Below are 27,838 nucleotides of genomic sequence, written 5' to 3'. Positions count from 1 at the left end.
CATTTTATTGCAAGAAAGCTGTCTTGAATTATTCAAAATTAATTAAAATTCAGAGTGTTAAACAAAGAACAGTGTTCATAATGTAATAGTCTTCCAGGAAAATCTTGAAAATAGTTTAGTTAACAAATAGCCTAAACCAACAACAGCTCACACACGGCAATGATGTGAAGGTTTTTTGTTTCTAAAATAACAGATCATCTTTCCGTCACTGTAATTTTGCTGAAGATGTGGCATTTTCCTATAATGAGGCACCAAAAGTCTGTGGCACGATTATTTCGGAGATACTAAGGCTCTGCTGAAGTCCACAGAAGTTGAAAGGTGATTGCTTGTTTTGAAAAGATCTGGCCACTTAAAGCGGTAATTGTCAGGAATTGAAATGCCTCCGAATCATTCCGTTTCATACGGAATTCCCACACCACGTGACACAACACAAACGGTCGGATTTATAAAAAAATATTTAACTTCTGTTATTTGCTCACTGTGTAGACCAACAGATAAAGTTTATAAGTAGACAGATTAATAATCTTTAAATCAAACTGGTGTTAGACTCCTTAAGAAAACCTCAAAAACTTGTAGTCATCTTGTTATGTGGTTGTTCTGTTTTTAAAAATGTTAATAGCTGTCAGTTCTACCTGTCAGGAATATCACAGCTGAATCCCCCCAATTCCCCCTTTTATACAAAGTCATAGACAAAAAAGCAACCAGCAACACTACTCTTTGCGTAACAGTTTACGAATTAGAAAATTCCAGAGGTGACTGCGTTACTAATAGTGTATCAGTACCATAATATTGCAATATTCATCTTTGTCCTCAAGTAAAACCTATAATTAGGTATTGCACGGTTATTTCTATCAGATGTAAAATACTTCTCCAAATATATTATTTTGGGATACATAACGCCACCGATCCTTAAAATAAACGTACAGCAGAAATTAATATATATATACACTTCAGAAGTTTATTACAGTGCCACAACACTTCTCAGAAGTCCCTCCCCAGTGGCAATATAACGCTGTTTGTAAAATGCCTCGTCCTGCTTCAGGAAGGCGAGACTGAAATCCTAAACTCCAGCTGAAGTTCACGGATATTTTGCCATTTACCTCAACGGAACCAGGATTTCACCCTGCGAATAGAAAGGACTTTTGTTATTACTGACGCTCGCTTGCTACAACAAAATACCACTGATTCTTTCAACCTTCTGCAATGGGAAGAGTTTGAACTTAAGTACTGTAATACCAAGCATCCTCTCAGTTCTTCCTTCTTGAAAATACAGCAAGTATGCAATTTAACAGGTAATACTTCTGGCGCAGCCTCAGATTGCTCTCTGAGATATTCTGCCTCGTGACATAATGAATCACACAGTTATGGCACTTCGTTTTTTTCACTTGTCCAGCAGTAAAATTTAGTAACAAAACCACCCTCATGTAACAATTCCAAATACAAATCTAAAATACCACCCTTTTTGACTTGCCGCGGACATTCAAGAAAGCGTCACGGAAGTAATATCCTAGTATTCGCTCCAAATGCAAATAGCTGGATATTAACATTAGTGGCATTTTTCTTTATTAGCAGCAGTACTGTATCACTGAGTTCAGAATAATCATTAATAAAAGCAAAGAAGGGGACCCACGGGATCAGCTAGATCAGAACCCTTTCCTACGGTTACACCGAGGGCACCGGTATCTGCTTAGTCGAAGCACTGTCATAGTCTCGCACCAAGTCGTTGGTGGTGTGGTAATGCATGGCAATGTAGGATTTGGCAAACCCGAAAGTCGAGTTCACCGGCTGTAAGCTATTTGGGGTGCTCGCTTCCGGGGAGGGGCTGCTGTTGTAAATACTGTAATAGGGCTCGATTCGGGTGTTCATGGGGGTTGAGCTGCTCTGTGCATAGTGCTGATGCCCGACAGAAGCCTTGGGACTCAGCACGCTTTCCTTGGAGTGACTAGGACCACAGGCTTGGTCCACAAACTTTTTCTGAGGTTTTGGAGACAACATGTACGCTGAATTGGTCTCGTGGTGGGATGACTTGTTCCTGTTGACTTCCAGGCTGCCTTTGCCCATGGCCCGAAGCCTCGTCTTCTGCTTGCAGCAGAAACAGACAAGGGCTACGTACTGCAGGCACCAGAGGACTCGTCTCCGAAGTCCCGCACTGTTGCGGGAATATATAAAAGGATTTAATCCAGATTTGAAAAAAATGAGGGTAAATCCACACAGCTCAAACTGGTAGAGAACAAAGCCACCGCTGCTGGACAGCATGTCCTGCACCAAAGAGATGCCCAGGGGCAGGCAGCAAACCAAGACGGAGAGCACGATGACGACGCACGTCACCACCGCCCTGGAGTCTTTGGCCGTGGACAGGTTGACCGCCGACACCAGCTGGAGCCGGCCGGCAGCGGTGGCCGGCGGCTGGCCGAGGTGCTTGGCGTAGCCGTGCGTCTGGACGTGCTGCGGCTTGCCGTAGCTCTGGTTCCTGTACAAGGCGGGCACGGCGCTCTGCACGCCCTCCCCGGCCCCGGCGGCCGGCGGCCCCACGAAGGGCTGCGGTCTGGAGGCGTCCACGGCCACCACGGGCGGGCACTTCCTCACCTGGGCGTTCCTCCGCAGGGCCTGGGCGATCATGACGTAGGAGACGGACACCACGGCCACGCAGCAGATGAAGTCGGTGACGTAGAGGTAGAGGATGATCTTCCCCTCGCCGCTGGCGAAGCTGGACATGGGCAGGCAGAGGCGGGAGCCGCGGGTTTTCAGGGTGGCCAGGGTGGCCAGGGTGAAGCTGGTGGCCCACAGAAGCAGGGTGAGGAGGAGGGTGCAGGGGAAGGAGGCAGCGCGGTGCGGCTGCTTCCCCAGCACCATGCGCAGCCGGTGCAGGGCGATGACCGCCACCGTCTTGAGCGACATGATGATGAAGCCGGAGCTGGTGAGGTGGAAGGTGAAGCAGAAGGCGCCCGGGACGCCTCGGGCCGAGTCGAAGAAGAGGACGAAGGCGAACATGGGGGCGGCCACCCCGCAGATGAAGAGGTCGCAGAAGGAGAGGTTGAGGATCATGAAGTCGAAGTTGGTCCTGAATTTCCTGAGGGCCGGGTCGAAGAAGGACAGGAGGACGATGAGGTTGCCGTAGGAGCCCAGGCAGAAGACCAGGGCCAGCAGGGAGGCGCAGGCCGCCAGTGTGGCGGCGTGGGTCCCCTCCCGCAGCTCCCCGGGGCCGCCGCCCGCGCTGCCGTTCCCGCCCAGCGGCAGCAGCGAGGTACCGGGGGGCTCCTCCTCGCCCCCCGCCGGCAGCCGCCCCGACGCGTTCATCTCCGCCCGCCGCCTCACCGCGGCTGCGGCCGAGGCGGGCCCGCGGCGGGGGCGGCCCGCCCGCCGCCCCGCAGCACGCACGCGGCCGCGCCGCCGCCGCTCCCTCAGGGCTGCCCCCGACATGGCGCCGCCCGCCCCGCCATGGCGCCCGCCCCGCCGCAGCGGCCGCCGCGCCCGGGCCCGGGAGCCCCGCAGGCGCCTCCCGCCCCGCTACCTCCGCCGCGGCGCTGGCGGGCGGCGGGGCCGGGGCTGCGGCGGCGGCTGAAGTCTCGCCCGCCGTGTGGCTGCAGGCACGGGGCCCGCCGCGCACACAGCCCGGCACCCCCGCCCAGCCCTCCGTGCCATCTCCGGCCCCGAGCGAAGCGCTGGTGCAGCCTCGGGAAGCGCAAGGTGCACCTTGCCTGCGGGGAAGGCGTTTGCTGGGGCACAGGCTGGGGTGGTGAGGGGGTGCAGGCACCCTCCTGGGCGTCTTAATCGCATCTAAGCCGCACCTGCGTTTCCAGTTGCACAGACTTGCACTCTGTGTGCAAGCGGCTGCTTTAGGCAAGGCGCTGTAGCAACACAGACTTTGGTTTTGATCCGTTCTTTCCTACGGTTTCCACCGCGTCTCCCCATTAACTTCCACCAGCTCTCAAAGCGTCCCAGACCCTGTCCAGCCCCGTTCAGAAGCACCATCAGGAGCTCTCCCACAGCACCAGCCAAGGCGCAGGCAGGGCAAAGCTGGCGGCAGGGCCAGGGACACTGCAGAGGTAGCCCTGAAGCTTTCAGGAAACAGAGAAGTCGGGTAAGATAAGGCGGCTGGAGGTTTTGCTACAAGTCATGTCACAGCCCTGCCCTCACCAGGATACCAAGTCAGCAGCTGGGCGCTCAAGGCTTTGAGGTCCCTCCATGTTGACCTAACACCAACAAAACACCTGCCCCAAAACCTGATGATCATCAAAATTTAAGGCAGAGTTTTGGACGCTGCGTCTTCCCCTGCTTGCACTTTTGCACTGCTTTCCCGTGCAAACTCGGGGGCAGGGAAACCCTTTTTCTTTGCTTGTCTGCACCCAGAAGCCCAGCATCTAAGGCAAAGGATCTTCTGCATTCTTGTGGCGAGGGGGAAATAATCACTATTATTTCTTTATCTTTTTACTGCCAACTACTATCACAAATACAGGAGTTGTCATTTAAAATGATGGAGAGTGTTGGATGTCTGAGCACTTACAGGGATCATTTTGAAATACTTACATGGGTTCGACGATCAGGAAACGCTCAGTGCACGGTCTCCGAGCCAGCGCAGGCTGTCACAGGCAGACACAACCGAGGGACCTCAACGCCAGGTACTGGAAATGCAGTTGGAAGAGATTGAAGTCCAGCCAGGCAAGGCACAAAAGTGCTATGAAAATACAGCAGACCCAGTACTTCTGACTTACGCGTGGGCACTTGTCTTACACTGTACATTTCTACTTATTTTATATACACACACATTAATCTGTATAGTGTCTTAATAATCTACCCCTACCCCCAGCAATCATGCGAAAGCACAGTGGTGCTTTGTAGAAGCATCAAGACAGCGACAAGAGTGCTAGGTTGACATCTGAAAGCTTGTCAGTGCCGCTTGCTCGTTTATTTTTCAACGCATTTCTTTCTGAAACGAAGAGCAATTTTTTTAGTAAACCTATGACTCACAACAGCAGCCCGGCCTACGAGCCTTGCATGCTAAACACACTTCCAGCTGGCAGTCAATCCAGATTTGTTGTCGAGGTCTGTGGCAGGGAAATGCCAGCAGCCATCAGAGCAGGCTGCAACAGCGCCTTGCAACCTGGGCGCCTAGGTCAGGTGCCTTTGGCCTGGTTTTTGTTCTTGAACTAGTCGCATACAGGAGGGAGAAGGTCCAAAAACCAAAACACGATGTCCATGGTTTCCTGTGGCTTCAAGCTATGTTTTCTCGCAGCTTGGCTAACACTTTTATTTCCATTCTTGCTTGTATTTTTGTTCTCCAAGTCATGCTTAATTTGAATTCTGTGGGTGAATCCTGGCCCTATTGAGTATGAGTTGGTTTTTCATTGACAAGCTGGAATCTCCCTCCTTGAATTTTCTTATTTATAAACATCAGAGCGCGCTGAACTGTGTGATTAAACAAGACTGACAAAATATCAGCCTAATGCAAGAGTGAATTACTTCAAAGTGATTAATGCTGAGGAAACCGTGATGATTGTTCTCTTCACACAACGTGCACACAATATCCACGTCCTTTCAGAGCAGGTAACGCACAGCACTTCAGTTGTAAGCAAGACACCGCATAAAAACTGACCGTAGTTTCACAGTGTGTCCAATCCCTGAGTCCACATTAGGCTATCACAATCTCTGTGGTGTCACTTACCAAAACCACCGGAGTAGTAACACACTTTGCAAAGCAAGAGTCCCTTAAAGAGTTGGGAAGGTCTACATAATTCCAGGTGTTCTTTGGCCAAATGCTCAGCCTTGGATGACCACAGTTAAGACTTCTTAATTTCCCATAGTTACTAGATTAGCAGGTGGGAGCACACATACAGAAATAAGGCTGCACACGCCAAATGGGATTGTTTTAGTAAGCTCATGGGGTTTAAAGGAAGACTGAGACTCTGATCTCTTATATACTTTTGAAATCCCTACCTGAGTAGGGTCAAAACGGTAAGACGTGGGCTTTACAGAGACTTAAATATTTTAGAACTAATTATGTGCAAAATAGCAAAAGAAAACTCTGCATTTTCTAATAGTAATAGGTTTAGATTGTCACTCATTTCATTAATGCTGAGCAGGCCCATGAAGAGCAAGGGTGGGTTTTTTTTGTTTTATTTAAGATGCTCTACCACTCTGCAGTTATGAACTATAGTTTGAAATGAAAGAAAAGGTGTTCCTCGTTATAGCCTGCGAACCTCAAACAGAAAAGCGCAAGCCGGAGAGCGTTTTGGTGACGCCCGCTGAGGAACGCTGCGGATGGCCGCGAGCGTTCAGCAGAGAGCCCGTGAACGCTGCAGGAGGCGGCGAGTGCACGAGAAGGTCATCGGAACACAGGGCTCGTACTCGGGGAGCGAGGGGATGAGCTGAGGCAAAAAAAGATCTCCAGGGGAACACGAAACACTGCAGAGTCCCTTTGGCACAGCAAAGCGTCTCACGGGCCTGCCCCTTTTTAAAAGAACTACCAAAGTTTGGGGCAGGGGAGGAGAGCCGTGGAAGAAATCCGTCTCACTTTTGCAAGGCAGGAATCACAAGAGCAAAGACTTTTGCAGCACCTTGTGCAAGGTCCTAGGATATTAACTCTTTCTTTACAGCACTCTTAAGCCTTTCTTTAAACTAATCAATAAAAAAAACAGCGCTCTCTAGTACTATCAAGCTTCTCAAATATTTTCTAGCCTTGGACTTCCTACTGCATAAGGAGAAATTGTGTTCCCAAGACATTTTTTACAGCAGTGTCAAGTTTTGCAGATATTTACCACAAGAAACTGGAAAATTACTTTTAATTGTGGAAACCTGCCCCCATCTCAGCCTAAGAACAGCACCTTATGATTTTAACAAAAGAGTTGTAGGGGAAAGAAGCTGGAATAATAAAAGGGGAAATTAACCCAGAAAAATAGAAATAAAACCCAGGAGAGAACAAATAAAAGCTTTTAACTGATACTCTTAACAGAACCCTTTCTGGGTAAACTCACCTAGGTTTCTACCTAGACTTACTGCTAATCTGACTACACTTATTGCTAAAACAGATTTATTGGGTTTACTGCTGTTTTTCCTAAGTATGCAATGAGAAATGATTGCATCTCCTATTTCCCAGTACCCCTCACTATTCCCCAAGGGAAGGGGGTGTCCAGCTCCATCTCTAGCAGCAAAATCTTCTCAGGTAATTTCTACAAAATACCTGCAGCAGTGAAGGTGCTAAGAGCCCAAGCAGGGAAAGTAGGCTGAACTTTCACAAGCCTTTTGTGGAAAATGTCATTTAATCTAGAATTAGAAAAGGCTCATGGCCAGCAAGTCTCCCTCTCCTTTTTGCCCTTTGAAAAAGTCTGCCTTGTTAGGATGCAGCTAATTCCTCTAAGCACTCCGCTCTAATCCATCAGAAATCAAAAATATTTTTGCTAATAATCTTTGTAGGCAACAGTCCAAGCTTTTATCTGTGCTGAGAGAACTCCTGATTCAAGACTGCTTTACTAAGAGTCACTCTCCTTCCAGGGAGAGAATACTAACCGTTTTTTCCTCTCACCTCATGGACTTTCCCTTCTAAATCTCTCTTAATAGCTCTGAGGAGCACCCATTGACCAAGAGGGAGAAAAACCCCTCAGTGCAAACCAGTTACCATTTGTGTGCGTTGCCTTAAACAGCTTAGCAACACTCTTCATCTTCCACACAGTTTACGACTACGTACAGCGAGTATTTTGCGATGGGGAAATCCACAGACGTTGCCTTCCAGTTACTGCACAATGCCAGTGAGAATGTAAAACAAATTAGCTGGTAATTCACAGCAGGGTTAAAGTTAAAATCTTGCAAGGACAATGGCCAGCAAAACTTTCTACGGAGAAGTTGGGGTTTTTTTCCCTTTTACATCTTACCAGATTATTGTGTTTCCCACAGCACAGGGGAAAAGGAAGCTGGAGTCTCTGCTGCAGGATTCCAGGAAGTCTGAAGCTGTGGAAGAAAGTGCGAGACTGAACGGAGTGCGGGATGCTGGGGATGCCTAACTGTGGAAAAACTGACAGGAGACGTCATCCATGTGTACCAAGCACAGGACTCCCAGCAGCCTGGTCAAGAAGTAAAAAGGATGAGAGGGCAGATACCTGGACATAAAAGGAATACAGTCATAACATACCCTATCAGAAGTAACGACCTTCATACCTTTTCCTCTTTCATTTTTTAAAAAATCCATATACAGATTAGCTCAACTTGTTAATAACACAATCCACCAATGTCGAGTCTGTGGTGCCACCCAAAAGCACAAATTAAAGTCTTATTCGCCTACTTGATAATTTTCTTATACATTTTTATCAAAATAAACATCATGCCTCTGCTGTGATTTCAGCAGGTTTTCACATACACATATATACCCACTTGGTTATGGAAATACGGGAAATCACTCTACTTAATACTCTAGCAAGATAGTCACTAAACAGTAAGTCACTGCAATTCGAGGGGGGGAAAACAAAAACCAAACCCCAACAAATGAATTCTGCCTTACATCATTGCCATTCTTTGGTGCTTCAAACAGCGGCGGTCACCGAAGTTATTTGTGCAGACTGAGACCTGGTCACTAAGGCTATCAAGGCTACCAGACCACCTCCAAGATATTTTTCCATCTCCCTGACTGTTCAAGGGGAAAAATTCTCTCTTCTCACACTAGAAATGTCTCCCTCTCCAGACTGAGGTATTGCAGTTGTTTCATCTCTAAGACTTTAGGGAAGAGACCGCATAAGACATCAAAAGTGATGGAAAGCTCAGAACTCATTACGTGTGTATATTGCTTGGAGAAAGTTAGAGAATAAAAGTAGCAATGGAATTGTGGTATTTGATGAAAAACTCAAAATTGTTCTTACATTCTCAGAATAGGAGACTAAATCTTTCACCCACAAAAAATCAATTAGTAAAAGTTTGTTCACACTACCATAGGTGTATTTTATCCCATAGAACTGTACTTTGAATAGGTACTCTATTTTCTGGGCCATCTGTTTGGATCAAGTAATTTGTTGCTGATTTAGAAACAGCTATCGTGAATTAATACCACCTACTTATTTGCCATCATAGCTCTGACTACAGAATGATTCTCTACAGAGCACTGGATCCTCAACATCACAACGAATTCCAGCCACACTTTGACTATAGATATGTAAGAAAAGCAACTCACAGCTACAGTAAAAAGCAGCAGAGCTGGATCGTATAGTTAGCTGCCCTTTGTGTAGGCAAAACAGCATATATAATATCTGCTCCATCAGTTAATCTGCCAACACATACTTTAAAGATGATCCTCTCCAGCAAATACTTTCCCTTACTTTTAAAGCTTTTTTAATTCTATCAGCAAAACCCCCTCCACTTCAAACTAGTTTCTCCAATTTTAAGTGTACTTCTCAGAAGTAAGTTTTTTGGCAAGCCTCACCTGGTACAAGATATTTTTACGTAAATATAAAAGCTAGTTTCCCAACCATTAGAACTAGATCTTTAATTAATCCTTAACGTTGCCGTAACTCACTGCCAAATCCCACAATAAACACATGCCTCATACAAAAAGCTCAAAAGCACAACAAACAACCTTAAGTTATAGTCTCAAAATAAGAAATTTCCGCCTTAGAAATAAAAAAAAAAAAACAGATGTTACAAACAGTCCATTTATTGGGTCTTAAACTACGTACACAATTGAAATAATAATTTTGGCACTACGCTATACAGTGGTTACATCTGTGTGCTGACACTCATTAAATACTGCACCAGGAACACTACTGTGCTTTGAAGTTTGGAATGAGTCACACACTCAGCAGGTAGATCAGTCGAAATGTATCAGTGCTCCTGTAGGGTTGCATGAAAGTTGAAACACACACCAGTTTATGAATTATTTCAATGTACCTCACATTCTATGAACTTGTCACACTAGAATACGTGATGTCAGCATTTAGAGATGGCCACAAGTGTTGCATTAAAATCTGAACGAGACATAGTAATAATGAGATACAAGAAAACCAAAACACAACCTCTGCCTTTCAGACATGAAGAGATATTCTGTTAAAGAAAATAATTTAAAAAACTAATAATGGCATTTGATTTGATACAAAAGCCAGAACTACTACCGTATTAACATCTAAGTATGAATTCTTTACAAATTAATCTCACAATGGTGTTATGTAAAAGGTTGCAAACTGTACAATGTTTTGTCAATGCAATGCCTCTACAATTTATACAGTCTTTTACAACTATGTAACACATATTAAACATGTTGTTAAATAGCCAATAGATATCAGTCTCTGAACAAAGCTGCAGGCAAAAACCATACAGAGCTTCCACAATCTTCGAACAAGATATGCTTGCTCAAACAGTGACAATCTTTATGAGAATATGCTGTTAAAAATAGTCAGCCATTCAGTGCTTTTTCACACTGTGCATACATGTAATTCTGTGAATTCAACCACCACTTGATAGTCCATAATTTCGTATCTGTGGGCTCTTATTATATGGAAACACCCATAGTCTTTCACCCTTAAAAATATGCAGATAATCATAGATTTTTATTCCACACGTGGTCAAGCTATCTATGAAGACCTGGCCAGGCAGTAGAGCTTTCACTCCCCACGTTTTGTCCTGCCATCATCTATACTGCACAGAGAAGATCAGCTATTTACATTTTGACAAGGAAGATACAAAAAGGCAATCCTGCCCTGAGGTCGACTGAATGATATGGAGCCCGTCACCTGATGGGCACTCAAATCCAAGTAGTGAAAAATAAACTCTGAGAAAGATAGGTTCCTGGTATCGTATGCTGACTAGGTAAGAAGTTGCATCAACAGAATTGGAGAGCTTCACTGATAATATTCCGGTTTGCAGCACTCCCTGGTTCTGAATATCTTTGATGTCGGAAACAGCTGGGAAGAAGGGTCAGAAAAAGAGGATAAGAAATGTGCAGTGTAAGTCACTGTGTGCAAGAAAGCAGAAACAAGACGGATGTGTAATGCAGGCCAATGACAAGGGTCTTGCAATAAACTCATGACCAGGCCCTGTGAGCGCAGTTAGGAGGAGCCTGCGGGGCTCCCACAGCTGCTCCCTGGGGAGGTGAAATTCTTTTTGAATAGAACCAGGTCTTTATGTTTGTATTTAAAAGTGGTTTTGATTAGGCATCAGGATTTCCAACACAAAGTTTTCTACATGATAAATTTCTTTGAGTTTCCTTTATTTCACAGAAAGGTTCGTACATCCTCATTTTTCCAGGAGAAACCTGAAAAGAAAGAAGAAAGAATTCAAAACAAGAAGTCAAAACAAGATTACTGCCTCATGCTATTACCACAGAACAAAATGAAAATATAAATTAAAACTTCTCTTGGAATACTGTCACAAAACATCACAATACAATAGAGATCAGAATCTTGTAGCGTAACAAAGAGAAACCCCAGGAATGGATTCACTCTTTGGGGACATGCCTGTGTGAAGAGACCCAGTAGCAAAGCCATAATGTGGAAGAGGAAACAGTTTGGTAGCAGTCATTCCCCATCGTGAGATGTAGATGATATACCGGATTGGGTGGTAGGCTAAAGTCCTCAGAGGCATCAGAAGTACAAAGCAGCAAGTACCTTGCCTTTAGTGAAACTGCCAGACAATTAAAAGGCAGCCAACTGGCAGAAAATGGAGAAAAGGAACATCAATATTCAAGAAAACAAGTGTGAGCATCTTAGCAAAACACTAGTGTAATACAGGGACACACAGAAAGATGGACAACAGTTAACCAAAATAAATCTGATGCTGAACAGACCTCCGGAGGTGCAAGGGACTTAATTCTCCCTGTGGTTTAGGGACTCCTCCCTACTCCATGCTAGACTGGAGAGCTAGACTAGATTTCAGAAGACTGATGTTTCTGTCAATTTATGTCAAAACAAACAACCTTACCTAACTATGCATAATAGCATGGTGAAACCAAGAGGTCAGTAAGCACTAGTAGCTGGTCATCCGTGAACTGCTGTTTATGCTCCTGCCAGTTGTCATGATGGGTCCTCCGGAAATTTGACAGCGTTTTTTTCACAGTCATCTGCAGAGCAGACAATCAGTATTGTTCTGTATCAGTTATGGATTTAAGCTCCACGACAAAAAAAACCAACATGGAATACAACAAAAATAACTGCTGAGTAGAGCAAAGTGTTTGAGCAGTTACAAAGGTTAGAAGGGCTCTGGGGAATTCAGCCCAGTTCCCCAGTATTTTAATTTTTACAGTTCTGATTAGTCTTTTGAGCAGTGTCACGACTCCAACATTCTTATAAAAAGGATTCTTTGACCTACAATTTTGAGTTTGAAAAAATTAATAGATTTTTATACAGTATAAGTGAAATGGTTTTCTCCTCTTCCTTTTCCTTGGGTATTTCAAACCAATGGTTTGGGTCTCAAAACATGAGAAAGAGTTGATGAATCACATGAGGTGCACAGAAGAAACAAATCAGAGGAAAACTATCTTCTGTTATTAAAATAATTAAGATTATTATTAAATCAACAAAAGAAAAGTCCAATCAGTTCAGTTTCTTGATTCAGTAAAGCACACCATAGCAAAGTCTGTTAAATCTAACGAATTCTTCAGTCATAAGCTCACTACTCCGTTAAAACAGCAAAGGTCAACAAAACCAAATAGACAGGGCAAAAAAAATGGAGTTAAAGGTAACTATTTCATTAAAAACTTGTTTCTAGGGCTGCTTGTAAAGCCTTGTTTTAAAAATGTCAGAGTGATTTTTTGGTTCAGGTTGATATTTTCTAGAATGGCATGGTAAGTGCCATTTTTTAATTAAAAAAGACTATTTCCTCATTACAGATATAGTTCCTGCAGCTTTCAGTTTATGCTTTAAATTTGAAAGCAAGAACAGAACTACCACGAAAAATACTTTAAAGCAGTCCATTACTTAAAATGTATTTGGAACCATTTAAAAAAAAGCAGCAGAAACTAAGTTTCTTAATAGGTTCATATTTTTTTTCTAGGAAAGGGGAACTAAGAATGAGTCAAGCGTATTTTAGATGTGTTACATTGAATAGAAAAATGATACAAGTATCTTTACCTCAATAGGCTGAGGATCATTAAGATGGGCACTGAGATCCATCAAGAGCTGCGGCATCCAGGTGGGTACATCATACGGACTTGACAAAATACACGCGCTAAGTCCTAGTACACCAGCATGGCGTTTAACCAAGTCTGCAATTGCAGGATATTAATTTACATTTGGCAAGGTGCAACTATCTTCTCTAAGACATTCCTCAATGTCTTAGAGACAAACTTAAAACGGGTTATCAATGAAAATAAGGCTATTTTTAACTGATGGGAATGACTGAAGAGAGCCAATATGTTAAACAGAGGTGATCTAATTAGAATAACATACTAATACTAACTTTGAGTGAGTTTTGACCCTGAATTTGGAAAAAAAAAAAAAACCAAACACAACCCTGCCACAGTAGAGAGATCTCTAGCTTCTAAAGAAAACCAGATAGTTCTACAGATCATATAGTCAAATAAATTCACACAAGTGTTTGGATCTCCAAATTGCTTCTGCCTTCTTAACACGGAATCAGAGTCATTCTATGATTCTATTTTTCATTTCTAATGGAAGAATGTGTAAAAAACTTAATCTGCAACTGCTATATACTTTATAAACTTTTCAAAAGAGCTTTCTTCTCTCAAAGAATCTTTCTCTCTACGCTGTAAATAGCTCATGAACTACATCTCCACTGTTCCCTATTTTATGTTCAGAACGTTTTCTCAAATAGCGGAACTATTTGACAATATGGAAACCCAGTCCTTCTGGGTCAAATGAATGTGACTCAGATGCACTAAATGTTTGGTCAGAAGCCAAAGCTCCTAACTAAGGTTAACTAAGGGTTTTTTTAGTTCTGTTTTTGTGGGGGTTTTTTTTTTGTTTGTTTTGTTGGTTTTTTTGCTTGGTTGGTTGGTTGGTTGGGGGTTTTTTGGTGTGTTGGGTAGGTTTGGTTTTTTTTTTTTTAGAATAAAAAACCACACTGCTAACAAATAGAAGGTAAGGTGGGAAAGGAGTGAAATTATGTTGTGGCAGCTAAGGAAGTTTATTTACGGAGGAAACAGCTATCCCTCATCATCTGCATTCCTAACTATGTGAACTGTGCACATGGGAAATGGAGAAATCTCTTTAGTGTTAATTCTGGAAAAGTAATAAATTAGTTTAACGTAGGAATACATCATAAAAAACCCATTATTTGCTTTTTTTAGTAGTAGTGTATTCTTACTTATAATTTATGCTGTAAATCAAATTCTCAAAGCACTTAACAAGGATTAGGATCTGCACTACACACACAGAAACAGACAATAAGGTACATAAAGACAAGTGATTTGCCATTATGGTTTATGAATGCTTAGCAAGGAAAGACATTTGCATGGGCAACAGACCTTATAGGTTTCTCTGGGTATATGTTAATTTTCTAAATACTGCTTAACCACAGGACAAATCCTATTCCCTCTGGAGTGCTTGCAGAATAAGCATTTAAGTGTAGCACAAAATATATATTTCTTCCTAGCCTGCTATCGACATGCATGGTTTTAGTCTCTGAAGCGATTTTCTTACCACCGGAAGGAATTGTATCCACCACTGAACCCAGGTCTCGCTTTCGTTTTTTCGGTAACCTCATCTTGCACAGCTGTTCAAAATGGGTCTGCATGGGACCATCCATAGTGAGAAAATTGCACTGTAGCAGTCCACTTAGCGTGGTAGCAGCCATTTCTCTCACCTGTGAGCAGAGATAGTACATACCACAATTACTAAGCACACATGCATAGCAAGAAGCAGGTATTTATGCTATTACTATCCTTTTAAGCATATCCAACTAGGCCAAGTTACCAAACTCCGCCCAAGAAAAGTCTTTAAAATATTATCCCATTATCTCATAGATCATAAACTACTACTAGTTTACTGTATAGCTCTTTACAATTTAATAAACATAGTTCTATTATAATGTAGAACTACCTTCACATAATTTGTCATAAAGTAACCTACTACTCGAGCAAATAATGTAATTAAACTCCATTGTCAAGACCTATATATGATAGACTAAATTAGCTTTAGAAAGTTTAAAAACAGACTTTGAATGAGAACAAGATGCCCCACCCCAAATAATCAACCTGCTTTACAAAATTTGTAATAGTCTCTGTATTAACATTAGTTTTACCAAGCAAAAAAATGTATGCGCTATTCAAAAGCATTTAGTTTTGCCCTTCAAATGTATGTGGAGACATTAGAATTGACAAAGGCAGAAGAGCCATTCCAAGAGAAGGTAGAAGGTGTGTTCATGAGACAAAGCTGATTCTGTTCCACCTGTAGCACAAGAATTCTTTGAGATACACAACAGATGCTGGAATTAATAAACAATGACAGCTAACTTCAGTGGTTTATGGTCAACAATTCAGTTCTATAACGCTCCAGCATTATTTACTTTGTTGTCCTGAGTACCAGTTCTTTTCACTACATGAACAAAAAACAGAATTCCAGGTTGGAAAAATATTCTTCTCTTCGCTAACACAGAAACCAGAAAGAACAAGGCTAAACTAGATTTTCATCTAATTGCCAAACCATTCAAAATGCAGATCTCCATTTCCATTCCTTTTACAACAGCCACAACGCATTGTTAGTGGATTACAAGTACAGACAACTCAATCACTTGCTTTTAAAAGCAAGTGATTAACCAATCAGTTTCACTAATTTGTCTCACCTACTCGAATTTTCCCAAACCATAAAGTTATAGAACTGTAAGACCATATTTAAATTGGGAGTCCCTCCAAAACTCACTTCCACTTTCAATAATTGCAGGCTGACAAAAACCTCCCAACATTTACAAACTTGAAAACCAAATCAACTTGTTGAAACGCTGACAGCAGTCACCAGATTTTTTGGTAAGAACATACTGTTACACGTAACTGTAAACAGAACATTTGACTATCTGGAGTACAAACACCTACCAACGCTCTGAATCCAATGCAGCAGATTATAATAAATTACATCCTTGAACATAATGTTCTGAACCTCCACAAAGCAATAAGTATAGCTGCAACTGCTGCAATAATTAAACATAGTAAGTTACAATAAGCTCTTGAGACTTCACTTCATTCCATTTAAATTTCTACAACATATTATTCAAACGTGATCTTCTTTGTTAACAGCATAAAGAAGTACGAAGTGAAAGTCTGCCAGTATTGTTTATCAGCAATTTGTGAGTCTCTTAAGAACTAAGCTATTAAATGAAACATGACGTGCTAATGCAAGACCCAGAATAGAAAGAAGCTTGGCTGTAAAGTGAGCAAGCTCCCAAGTGAACTGTACTCATTTACATCACTATTCACTGTATTAAAACCACTTTCATTTCTAAATTAATAATCTAACTAAAAGGAACATTTTACTGCAAGGAGCTCCTAGAAGCAAAGCCTTTAGAATTGTATATTAACAAGCTAATCATTCACCACAACAACTGACATTAAATAATTTACAGATCATCATACTCACATGATGACTTATAGAATATAAAAACTGCAGAGGAGTAGCAGAGGAATACTCTTCCAATCAAGTATGTTTGTTTGTTTTTTTTTGGTCAGAATTGACTGACCAAGGTCCACACAACTGTAACGGTAACAGAACTAAAACACTCAACAGCACAATAAAACCTAAGTGCAGTACTTGCAACGGGCTACTTACACAAAGAGAAAATATTCCCATTTCTGCAATATTGCAGTGCAATATGAAAAATGTTTATGAAGACATGAGTGCAATGTATTCAGTATACTGATTTATAAAAATATAAACACATGAAGCACCTACCCAGATAGCTTCCTAGATCAAATTATGGCTGAGAAAACTGTAAGAAAGCTGCTTTCACATTAGCTAGGCTATCACTTTAACCGTAACTCCAAGTTGAATAGAGTCATTTTCACTTTTCCTCTACTTCTGACTGAGTAAATAGAATTATTTAGTGCAAAACGTGCTTTCCCAAACTCAAATCATTCCTGCAGCTCTCTCCAACTGGCTATATGACATGAAAATTAGACGTGATATTCAACGGTGGTTATGCAGCTGTACACAGAGACGTTATTTTCCAGGACTGTATACTTTTTCCCTGTACCAGCTGCAGGGTCACATTAGCTCTTACATTCATAGCACTCCATCAGCTCCATGACTCCTCTCACTTTCAGGAGAATTTCCCACAATACCATTTAAGTATAGCATTCTTCAATCCTAGAGACCTATGCTTAAAGTTGGATGTGCTTAAAGTTGGATGCACGAAATTTGCATTCGATAGAAGACAGACTGTCCTATGACCCACATTCTCTTTGTATTGCAGTCCCATTGCTATTTGACATTCAGTGTGGTCATCTGACATTGCCAAGGTTTGTTGCAATGATTTTATGAAAAAATATGAAATCACCAGGAAGTTTGAGAATTCTAGCAATATTAGAAGAGTAAACTGTATATTAAAGCAAAAAACAATATGAGCAGAATCATTCGGTCTGGCACCTTTGTATCAAAATAAGCAAAAAAAAAAAAAAAAAAGAAAAAGTATCTTCAAATCCAAGATCCAAAATGTCAGTTCCACAAGGTAAAGACACCAAATGCTACTTAAAGCTAGGGATTCTACTGAAAGCACACTCATTTTAAAAATCCAGCATTAAAAAAATACATAGGAATTACTCTGCAAGATACTGCATCTTGCCAATTATTATCAAGAAAGAACAAGGTTACTTTTCAAAGAAAAGTGAAAGCTTCCATGGTAACAACATGATCATAAGTGGTTATGAACATAGACAAGCTTTTCTGATTTGCATCTCTGTAGTGCAGAAGAATAATTTTTGTACATTTAAAAGAACTAGATAAATTGTATTAAAGTGAATAAAAGGTATTTTTCAAAATGACATGAGATTATGAGGTAAGTGTTCTGACTGGTGTGGGAAACAACTTATCTTGGATTGCCAGCTTTTGCTTTCTAGCTCACTATAGCAAATAGTGACATGAAAGACATGAGAGCTCATCCAAAGACTGCAACTGGCATGGTTGGGCGACTAGTCCAAGTGCTGTTCTTTAAGTATTACACGCACTTACAGAGATTGTAATGTCAAACCTTTTAAGCCAGAAATTTTCATTTGTATATTCAAATTATTCCCAAGTTACTGTTCACAAAAGCAAGCTTCACACCTCAGGTATAGCTACTGTTTTAAATGTAGCTTCAGGAAGACCTAAACCAGGACCTTTGTTTTGGCAGAAGGCTTATCACACTTCAGAATCTTCTCTTTCTTCTAGAAAGAAAAAAAGCACCCAAGCACCCAAAAGAAGGATTTCACTGATAATTGCCAACAGCACACAAAACAGTGAAAAAGATGGCGCAGGGTAAATGGAACAGACTGGAGGTTAACGCTAAAGATTCTTCACTGTGCTTGAACATGATCAAACATACTTAAATTCACATCATTTAATACAAGCCTTCAGTTCTGTAAATTAGTGATACAGAATAAAATACTTTCGTGATTTTCCCCCAGCTTTTGGAAGCCTGACAAACAAGACTCAATGATTCACATCAGGCACGTTTTTTGGGGGTTTTTTGTGTTTTGGTTTTTTTTTTTCCCCCTGAGAACAAGCTTATGATCCCGATAGCATTTCTAAGAGCATACTGTGCATTCATACACGGATCTTCAACCGCATGCATGTACCACAGGCAAGATTTTGGATTTTGCCTCCATTTGTATATACTGAAGTATCACTAGCTCAAGAGACATACAAAAACTTGTCAGACTGACAAGAAGCTTACAACTCTTATCTTTTTGAATCATGTAACACCTCAGAAACAGCATCTGCTAGACAAATTCTGTCCAATTATGCATGCATCCTTCACAAAACTACGGAAAATCTACTTATAACGAAACAAATACTTCCTTAGTGAGCTGGATGTATTAAAAAAAAAAGTATTTTTGTCATTAATAAGCTGATATGATTAAATAGGAAACAGACCTATAGAGTAATAAATAGTGGTTTTATACAGTTTTCACAGAGGAAGGCATTTCACCTTGTTGGAAGTTGAATTTTCTACCAACATCCATGCTAATACTTATAGTAAATGATAATATCCCTATTTCAGCTGTACTTAAACCAAGAACGAAACAAAGCAATGTTCCATTCTGTTGAAAAAGTAGGAACAATGGAACTTTAAAAAATCACTAGTGACGTATTTTCTAAACAGCTGTTTTCCTGGAATGGAATATTAAAAGAAAAAATGGAATATGAAAGAAATAAATCCTATAAAAGGTAGTTATATTTTCAAAATAGGAAGAATGCTAAGCTAGAAATACTTGCTGTATTAATTTACAACCGGTAGCTTTTTCACAAAACTTGACAAAGGCAAGAAAGCAGTCACGTGAAACAAAGCATTTCAGAAAAGGTATTACTTGCCTCAAGCTGTTCATCTTCCAGGAGTTTTATAACCAGCCATCTAATGTCATTGACTGCTGCTTCGTTGTTGAGAAAGATAAAGAGATTGTAGAACACCATGGTCTGGAGGTAGGTTAATATGGTATACCTAGCATGCCAAGAATTGCTTCTTGCTGTCTACAAGTAAAAATAAATAATGAGCATGAGAAAGGAAGAATGTGAAGGAAAGCAGCTACCTGACATAAAGCTAACAATATTTAAGAAAAAGCTTTTGGGGACAGTTGCAAAAAACTTCCCTTATTCAGATATTTTTGTTTCATACACTCTTCAATTTCCAAAGCACACAATTATTATTTAAATAATAATTTATTACAGGCTTAACTTCCAAAGCATACTGTTATTTAACAGATACCTAATGCTGTAAAAGACAAAGTAGGCAAGTTTCTCCCTTTGATTGATTTCCAGCATCAGTCATAAGGCATATAGAAATAAACCAGAAATTCAGTTCTGCTTGAGTGTATATATATTCTATGCAGTAAATTTGGAAAGCAAAGTTTTTTCAGGTTCCTTGACTTTTATCTCCACGTGCTTATGGAAGTCCAAATTATTGAAACCATCAGGCATTGGTGCAGCCTGGCTTGCAACGCTGCAGTTACTATTTTGACTGTGTGTACAACTTACACCAACATTACCAATAGGTAATTTTACTAGTGTAGATCAGTCTCGAATTACTAGAGAAAAAAAATGCATTTCTTGCATGACAAACTGTATACAGAATGAACCATTCAATTCAAGACTGCATTTTCATTTGCGTTGCTTTTCAGAAAGCCGTAGCAATTGATAAATATACTGTAAAACTATAAAAAGGCAGAGATTCAAGGGCAGATCTTTATATGGTGACTCATTTTGAAACTGGATTTTGATTTGTTATGCTCATGAGGAGACATGTATGGCTTAAACTGATCTACTACTGAACTAAATTTTAATTTATTAAAATACTGCTCAATTTCTTATCAAGATACAAGTTGTTTAAATGTTTGGAAGTAGGAAACAAAACAAAATACATTTACTGTTTCTAAGAATGTTTTAAAACACTTGTAATAAACTCTTTCCTTTCACCTCTAAGAAAATCAGTATTTGATTCTCTTCAAATCACAACTATTGCATAATCTTTAAAAAAAAAAAGCACAGAGCGCATCAGATAACAAGAAGCTTTAAGCTATTTAGACTGTACTCACTTGTTTTAGCACCTGAAGTACCAAAGGCACTTGCTGAGGATACAGCAAACCCTGAGACATTAATGATAAGCACATCTTAGCATCTCTTTTGAGCTCATCATAGCTATTGTCATTTTCTACCGGTGCAATCTACAGAACAAAATCAGAGGGGGGGGGGGGGAGGATAGTGTTAGTAAATAAGCATTGCTAACAGCAAAATCCTGAAACTTTCTAGTTTAATCTCATGAAAGAGAAGTTATCTAGGAAAAATACAATCAACATAATGCTGAAAGATTAAGTTAACTAGGAAAAACAATCAATATAATACTAAAATATTCTCAGCAATAAGCTGTGGCAAAAAGCAAATAGAGTCATGAGATCCTTGTTCCTTGCACCATATACTACTTATCTAAACTTACGTAAGAGCTAGTCTGAAGCTCTTAAGGAGGATTAAATGGGTGCCGCTAAGACTTTGGTTCCCCATTGCAACTGTTTTGGTAACAAATCCAATTAATTTGACATTTTAGATGTAGGTCCAAAACTGAGAGAAAGCTTTATCAGTATTTCACTAAGTAAACCATTATTGTTGGATAACTGACTGATGTTTATATAAAGTAAGATACATGCTTTGGAGCATGCAAATATGTATTATTTCAGATATGTAGCACTGAATGACCCAGCTTCATAGAAGAATACAAGGATTAGAGGTGCCAGGAAAAACAAGAGAAGGACCACCATTCAGAAAGAATTGTATAATCATGGAACAAAAGAAAATAACTAAAGGTAAGTATCAGAACAGAAACAACATACACTCATTCATGAATTAAACACTTTTTCCCCCCATGAATTAAACACTTTTTCCCCCCAAATTACACATGTACAGGGCATTCACCTACAAGTCATTATTGTCAGGAAACCATTTAACAGGCTAGATTACCAGCTGTAAACATACATAAGCACAAAAAATCCCATTTGGGCCTCCTCAGTATGCATGTTTTTTATGACCATTATTCATTTTCTTTTTTATTTCAGAAGTCCCTTATAACTTCGTTTTATATATAGAAGCCCTTTTTAATCAAACATGACTAATAAAGCAGTAATTAAAGCATATACCTTGAAAAATAAGGGTAAAAGCTGGAGTTGCTCTGTGACAGCTGTAGAGAAGGACCGTCCTGCACTTGCCATCAACCACTTCAGAACTGTTTTTGTAAAGAGAAATGATCACTGACTAAGAAGATAAAAAATAGTAATAATCCCAAAACAAATTATAGATCAAATTTATTGCAAGACTTGCCTGGGGGATTTTCACACATTAGAGTGGACCTATACTGGTACTTTGACCCTGTAAAGGTGACTTTATAAACCTCAACCCTGAAACAGCAGATACCTTGTCGCAGCACAGATCTGAGAGGTGAAATGGTGTTCTGCAACTGTATGATTTGCAGACATCAATCATCGTGTCCTAAAATACCCCCCATTTCTTAACCTCATTAAGTAACTCACTAGTTTTCAAGAGTTTAATGCCCTGAGTTCGCTCATCTTGTTCACCAATTCCATTCTCTTCCATAACATGATTCTGAATTTCTTCATCTGCTTCCATGAGAGGTTTAAGATTTTCAAGTATCCGGGTAGTAAATTCATGGACACGAGGAGATTTAGTTGCAGCAGTATTTGGCAAGGAAACATCTATCATGAATATGTAGGTCAAAACACTGAAAAAGCAAAGAAAGCAAGAACATACAGTTAGCATGACTGCTGTCTAGAGGACATAGCTAAAAGTGATCTGAGATCAATTTTCTGAACTTTGAAGTTTAGTAGTTATAGAAAATTTCCTCTTATCTTCACTTCGAAGTTATTTAAAAACAAATGTTTTTCAAATACCCTCTCTGTAGGTATTTGAATCAAGCAGGATTAGACAATCACTAAGCTATAACCCCTCTCTCCTCCAAACAGATCTGCAACTAGTTTTTAAGTCACTAAAATGCTCTCTAAAGGATTCCCTGGATATTTATGGCTTATTAGGGCTTAAACACAGTTAATTTGGGTTGTGGTGTTGTGGTTTTGATTTTTTTTTTGGCTGGTTGTTTTTTTTGGGGGGGGGTGGGGTGGTGGGGTGGTGGTGTTTGTTGGGGGTTTTTTTAAAAGCTTTAGAGATATCATACATAAACATAACAGGCCATATACAATAAAAGACAAAAATAGAGAAGTCACTTGAAGCAAGTCTGTTAACAATAACTTATCTAATTTCTATGACCAGTATTAACGCACAAAGATAAGCAGTCACCACTTCAGTGTAATTATTTAGATAGTCAATTACCCAAATAAAATGAAGAGAAAAAAACCCCAAGAACTGCAGAAGAGAACACTGACCTTCCTATTCTCTCTCGGACGTTTTTGTAAACCTGCGTGAGTTTAGGTTCCAAGTACTTCAGCAGTCTATGCAACAGCTCCGGTACTCTCCATTCTTGCTGTGCAAGGCCACCTTGCAGCACATAAAGTCGGCTAGGAATCAGAACAGCTTACCTTTAGTCATACAATATCGTTCCTCCCTTCCCCCGTCCCCTCCAAGCCTTGTTTTGGAATGTTTTGTGTGTGTCAATGCATAGAAGTGTCTTTGTGTGAATTGCATGCAAAGATGGGTTAAAATTACAGAATGAAACAACAGTAATGCTGCTATACCAGTTCCAAATCTTCACATTCTGTTAACTAGATTTAATTACATTAAAAAAATAATAATGAGGAAACTGCCATTGTGTGGGGAAAGCTAACTGGAAAGGAGCGCTTTTGTTCGTTACTTCTACAAGCAGCTGGCACAATACGCTCTCAATACATTTTATCCATGCTTGATTTCCTTCTTTATTCAGCCACAATAAAAGTTAAAATTAATTTTACCATGCATCTACAAATGATCCTCCTTCACCACTCAATGGAGATTCCAACAGCAATTCAAATAACCAGTGCAGTTTCCTAGGATCTCTGCTCTCCTGAAAATAAACGGGTATCAGAGATATAAGCAAATTGGGGATTTTAAAAACGTAAATAATGTATAAACAAGGAAAGTTTTGATAGAGATTTTCTTTGCATCCCTTGGCTTTATTCTATGAAGCAAGTGCAAAGTTAAATATCTTCACAATGAACCTCAATAGGAGGAAAACCCAATGAAATTACACACAGCTTTAATTATTTGGTAAATGCAATGATAAGCATAGAAGGAATTTTAGCTTCGTTTTTGACATACATGAATAATCATGTCTGAATTTTGCTAATTAATTGCCAGGATTCTGGCTGACAAACTATGCTGAATTTTGCTGAGTGATTTGAAAGAATTACTGATCCAAGATATTTGTGGCCCATCATTTGCCCTGCTTCTCAGACACCACAACTCCCAGTCCACCACAGTGTATAGAAATCTTACTGTATGTTAGAGGATAACTCAAGACTTAGCTTGCACAGCATAATGCTAAGTTGCACACTTTTAAAGCAAGAACAAATGTGTAATTTGAGTTCAAAAATTCACAAAAAAAATGAACACAGAGCAAGCACACACATTAACATCACCCACTAACCTTATACAGCTCTTCTAAAATACTTAAAAAGAAAACTAAGGCTTTATTTCCTTTCTAAAATGTTTTATTTGTCTGCAAAGGGCAGAAGAGAACACAATTTCCAAAAAAGCTATGAGATTTTAAATGGATGTTATTTTTATACTGTATTTACAGTTCTCAGTTTTAGCTGATAAAATACACCCAAATAACTCTGTTCATAAAGCTCTTATTTACATATTATCCGTAAAACTTGGGCATCTGGATATAGCTTTACAAGACTAAAAATGGGGTACTTACACAGGAGGTTGCTATGCAAGTGCCCCAATCATTATACGTTTCCACTGTAATGTTGGATAAAGCTGTTCGAAGCAATGGACAGAGAAGCTTCCAAAGTTTTTCTACCTGCTCAGCAAAAAGGCAAGAGACAGATTTGTCTATTTAAGGACAAAATGACCATCTAACCTCTGTGAACCCAAATCCTTCCATCTTTTCAAATCATGGAAAAACAATACTGATTCCGGAAGCAGCTATAGTACAATATTTATAAAAGGAAATAAATACTATCAGAAGTAAAATTTCAGGAATTATTTTAATTTTGTTTACAAGGTCTTTAGAAATACTGTGGACTATGTATGCACCATTTTCATGGTGATTTAAGTACAATTGTATCAGAGACTGCAAACACTTTGCTTTTGGTAGAATAGCAGCCTTGTAAACCACAAGGACTTTCCCCACCCCACCACAGATTTTAAAATTTATTTTTTATTTTTTATTAAGGAACTGATTCTCCCAGAACTATTTTTCAATATTAGACAGCTAGGTCTAGACTAAATAAAGATGTAATAGTCCAAGGTGGACATAAACACTTATTCCAATTGGAAATTACAAACCATGTCAGCTTTGCTATTTCCTTACCAGCAAACCATTCTTACTTTTAATCTTGAAGCATTTTACTAACACCTAGTATTATATAGGCACCAAACCAAGCTACGAATTATGCTCAAAGTTGGCAATGAAACACTAAGTGTTGCAACATTTTCCGGTCGTTTCTTGGACATAGGCGACACATTAAAAGCCCTCAACTTCATACATTTAATTTGTTTAATAATTCAAACTTATTCCTTAACTTCCATGAATCACTCAAAAATACTACTTCAGCACCTTCTCAAATGTCCAGTGTTTAGAACCTCTTATTAAGCCAGCTATGATTTCAGCTACACATCTCTGGGTGCTTTCATGGGAGTCTGCCACAAGCTGTTCTAAATGGGGCTGAAGAACTGGCAAGAAGGCATCATCAAAGTTTCTGAAAAGGCCCTGTAAAACAAGATGTGAAAGTGTCTTCAGTAATTATCTGTCTAAACCACTGTCTTCGTAAGAAGAATGCAAGATTGTGAAGTGCTTGAGATTTGAATACGCAGAAAGTGAAATTGCTTTTGTAACAGAATTATATACAAGTGTTCTACATACTTTTATATTACTCTAAATATGTTTTCCTAAGTAGTTAATCAGAAGAGAGGACTAATAGGATTAATCATAGCAGCATATCTTTAAAAATCAACATTTTGCAACCGTGTAGCATGTGGCTTTTCCACACTTTGATAATTATCTGCAAAATGGAAGCAATTTAGTTATTGAACTCTAGTTACCTTGAAGAGGCAAAATCTGCGAGGATTAAATTTGTCTTTTCCTTTTCTGTCTTCTAAAGACAAAAATTTTATTAACTGCTCAATAAACTTGGGATCAGAAAAGTGATCATATATAATTTGTTCTGCCTGTAACAGAAAAAAAAAATAAGGATTAGCTTGATTGTCACAGTGATATCCCAATCTTTCCAAGTCCCATTTTTCTTCTATTTTTTGCAAAAATCATGCCTGCGTTAACCATTCCCCCCCTCATTTTATAGGGAATATTGGGTAATGTTTTGCAAGACTTCTGATTTTTATTTTCATTAATGACTTTGGATTGTCTTTCCTTTCACTAGCACAACTAGTATGAAGTGGTCCTTCCCACTGTCATTAATTACCTCGTTCTAAACTCTGATAAAGAATTGAAAGGGAACAAGAAAGTGCTCATTAATACAATTATTCCATGATAGCTGACAGAGAAGCTGCAATACATTAAAATAATAATTTCTTCTTGTATGCTAACACACTAAGTATGAAAATGAAGTAGAAAAATACGATTAAAATTGTCTTGTGGGGATCTAGGTTTCAGAATAGTTATCACTTAGTGCTTGTTAAAAACACGATTATATCCACATTGCCATGAAACTGCATAGTTGAGTTCAACCTCCATCTTGGTTTGCAATCAAGCAAAAACAAATCTGTTTCCACACATTTTGTGTGAGCAATCTTTAAATGTCAAGCAATACTTAGGTTAAAAGAGAGAAGGGAATTTGATCTCCACAGTAATCAAGAAGGAAAAAAGAAAGGAGGAGGAGGAGTATTAAAAAACCCACAAAACTGAAACACGCTGAAACCCTTACCTCTGTCAGCTCATCTCTCCTTCGCCCAAGCTTTGGTTGATGCTGAACTGGAGCATAAACTGTCATAGTTCTGAATATTTAAAAAAAAAAATAGTAACACGTTTCAGAGTAAAATAAAGCTTATGATAATTTTCTATATTCTCCATATTAAATAGGATTTATCATCAACTCCAAAAGAGCAAAACTTAAAAGAAAATTTATAACAAAAAAATTAAGTCTATTATTATAAAGGTTTTGCTACGGCAAGCAAACCAGAATTATTAGTGATAGAATACTCTGCATATTTTGCAACTATATAATTTTCAAAAACGCATACTTCATTTTAAAACCAGCAGTTAAATAGCCATATCCCAAAGAGAAGCAGGTAGAAAATAAATAAATAAATAACACAACCACAACAACAACAATCCACAAAAACTACCCAGCAGTGGTAAAACAAACAAGGAGCATGAAGGACAAAGTAAATTATTTTTTTTTTGTTTCAATTAAAAAAATTAAACCTAACAAACATTACTTAGTTTCCCACGGGATTTTTTCTGCCGACTCTCACAATTCTATCTTAAATGCTTAATAATACTCACTGAGGCCAGGTATAATATCCCCAGTGTGTTTTCTCCACAAAGCAACACGACTCCCAAGCTTCCTTAGTCTTTGGCAAACTCTGACTGTCATAGTGCAGCCACTGGTTATCTGGTCTGTCACCAGCCTGAATGCTGGAAGGCTTAGGGTTTCCACCTGGTTAAACAGGAATTTATACTCTATCAAACTTGTTCATTAACAGTCCCAGCAAATGTTACGACTTACTTTTAAAAAAAGATTCTAAAAAGCTTTTATGTCTCCCTCCCCCCAGTCAAATCTGTACGGAGATTTGCCCTAGGACATTAAAAGTAACACTAATAGAAGAGATTCCTTTAGTAATTTATATCAATGTGCCATTTGAAATGCTTAAAAAAAGAATAAAAAGGAGATATACAAATTATTCTCACAAATTACAAGGCTTTCTGAAAGGAGAATGACCATATCTCTGAAATTTTAACTCACTTCAAGTAAATGAATAGGTTAATACACACTTGCAAGGATAAGACTGTTTTTAAAAAAAAAAAAAACAAACCACAAACTGAAAAATGACCAATTATATTACCTATTTTGTTTGCTTAGGACATTAACAACCAGAGAGAAATGAAAAGC

General features: G+C 39.5%; 2 protein-coding genes across 3 annotated transcripts in view; both read right to left on the bottom strand.

Moving 5' to 3' along the window:
* Nucleotides 1–1,510: 1,510 nt before the first annotated feature.
* GPR75 (G protein-coupled receptor 75) lies at nucleotides 1,511–3,297 on the bottom strand. The gene has a single exon (XM_075147838.1). The coding sequence runs from the start codon at nucleotides 3,295–3,297 to the stop codon at nucleotides 1,663–1,665; it is 1,635 nt and encodes a 544-aa protein (XP_075003939.1). The 3' UTR covers nucleotides 1,511–1,662.
* Nucleotides 3,298–9,613: 6,316 nt separating this feature from the next.
* PSME4 (proteasome activator subunit 4) overlaps nucleotides 9,614–27,838 on the bottom strand; it is a 70,582-nt gene continuing 52,357 nt past the window's right edge. For both annotated transcript variants that reach the window (XM_075147821.1, XM_075147822.1), the window contains 15 exons: nucleotides 27,232–27,385; nucleotides 26,651–26,720; nucleotides 25,812–25,937; nucleotides 25,327–25,479; nucleotides 24,463–24,567; nucleotides 23,513–23,604; nucleotides 22,991–23,122; nucleotides 22,124–22,332; nucleotides 21,734–21,819; nucleotides 20,642–20,770; nucleotides 19,425–19,580; nucleotides 14,568–14,730; nucleotides 13,038–13,171; nucleotides 11,890–12,028; nucleotides 9,614–11,224 (listed from right to left, as the gene is read on the bottom strand). In XM_075147821.1, the coding sequence (XP_075003922.1) occupies nucleotides 11,894–12,028; nucleotides 13,038–13,171; nucleotides 14,568–14,730; nucleotides 19,425–19,580; nucleotides 20,642–20,770; nucleotides 21,734–21,819; nucleotides 22,124–22,332; nucleotides 22,991–23,122; nucleotides 23,513–23,604; nucleotides 24,463–24,567; nucleotides 25,327–25,479; nucleotides 25,812–25,937; nucleotides 26,651–26,720; nucleotides 27,232–27,385 (1,844 nt within the window). In that variant the 3' untranslated portion in view covers nucleotides 9,614–11,224; nucleotides 11,890–11,893. The remainder of the gene's footprint in view (nucleotides 11,225–11,889; nucleotides 12,029–13,037; nucleotides 13,172–14,567; nucleotides 14,731–19,424; nucleotides 19,581–20,641; nucleotides 20,771–21,733; nucleotides 21,820–22,123; nucleotides 22,333–22,990; nucleotides 23,123–23,512; nucleotides 23,605–24,462; nucleotides 24,568–25,326; nucleotides 25,480–25,811; nucleotides 25,938–26,650; nucleotides 26,721–27,231; nucleotides 27,386–27,838) is intronic.

This window comes from Calonectris borealis, chromosome 3 (genome assembly GCF_964195595.1).
Source record: "Calonectris borealis chromosome 3, bCalBor7.hap1.2, whole genome shotgun sequence".
Taxonomy (NCBI): Eukaryota; Metazoa; Chordata; class Aves; order Procellariiformes; family Procellariidae; genus Calonectris; species Calonectris borealis.
Note: the sequence above shows the minus strand (reverse complement) of the source record. Positions and strands in the feature narration are given on the sequence as shown.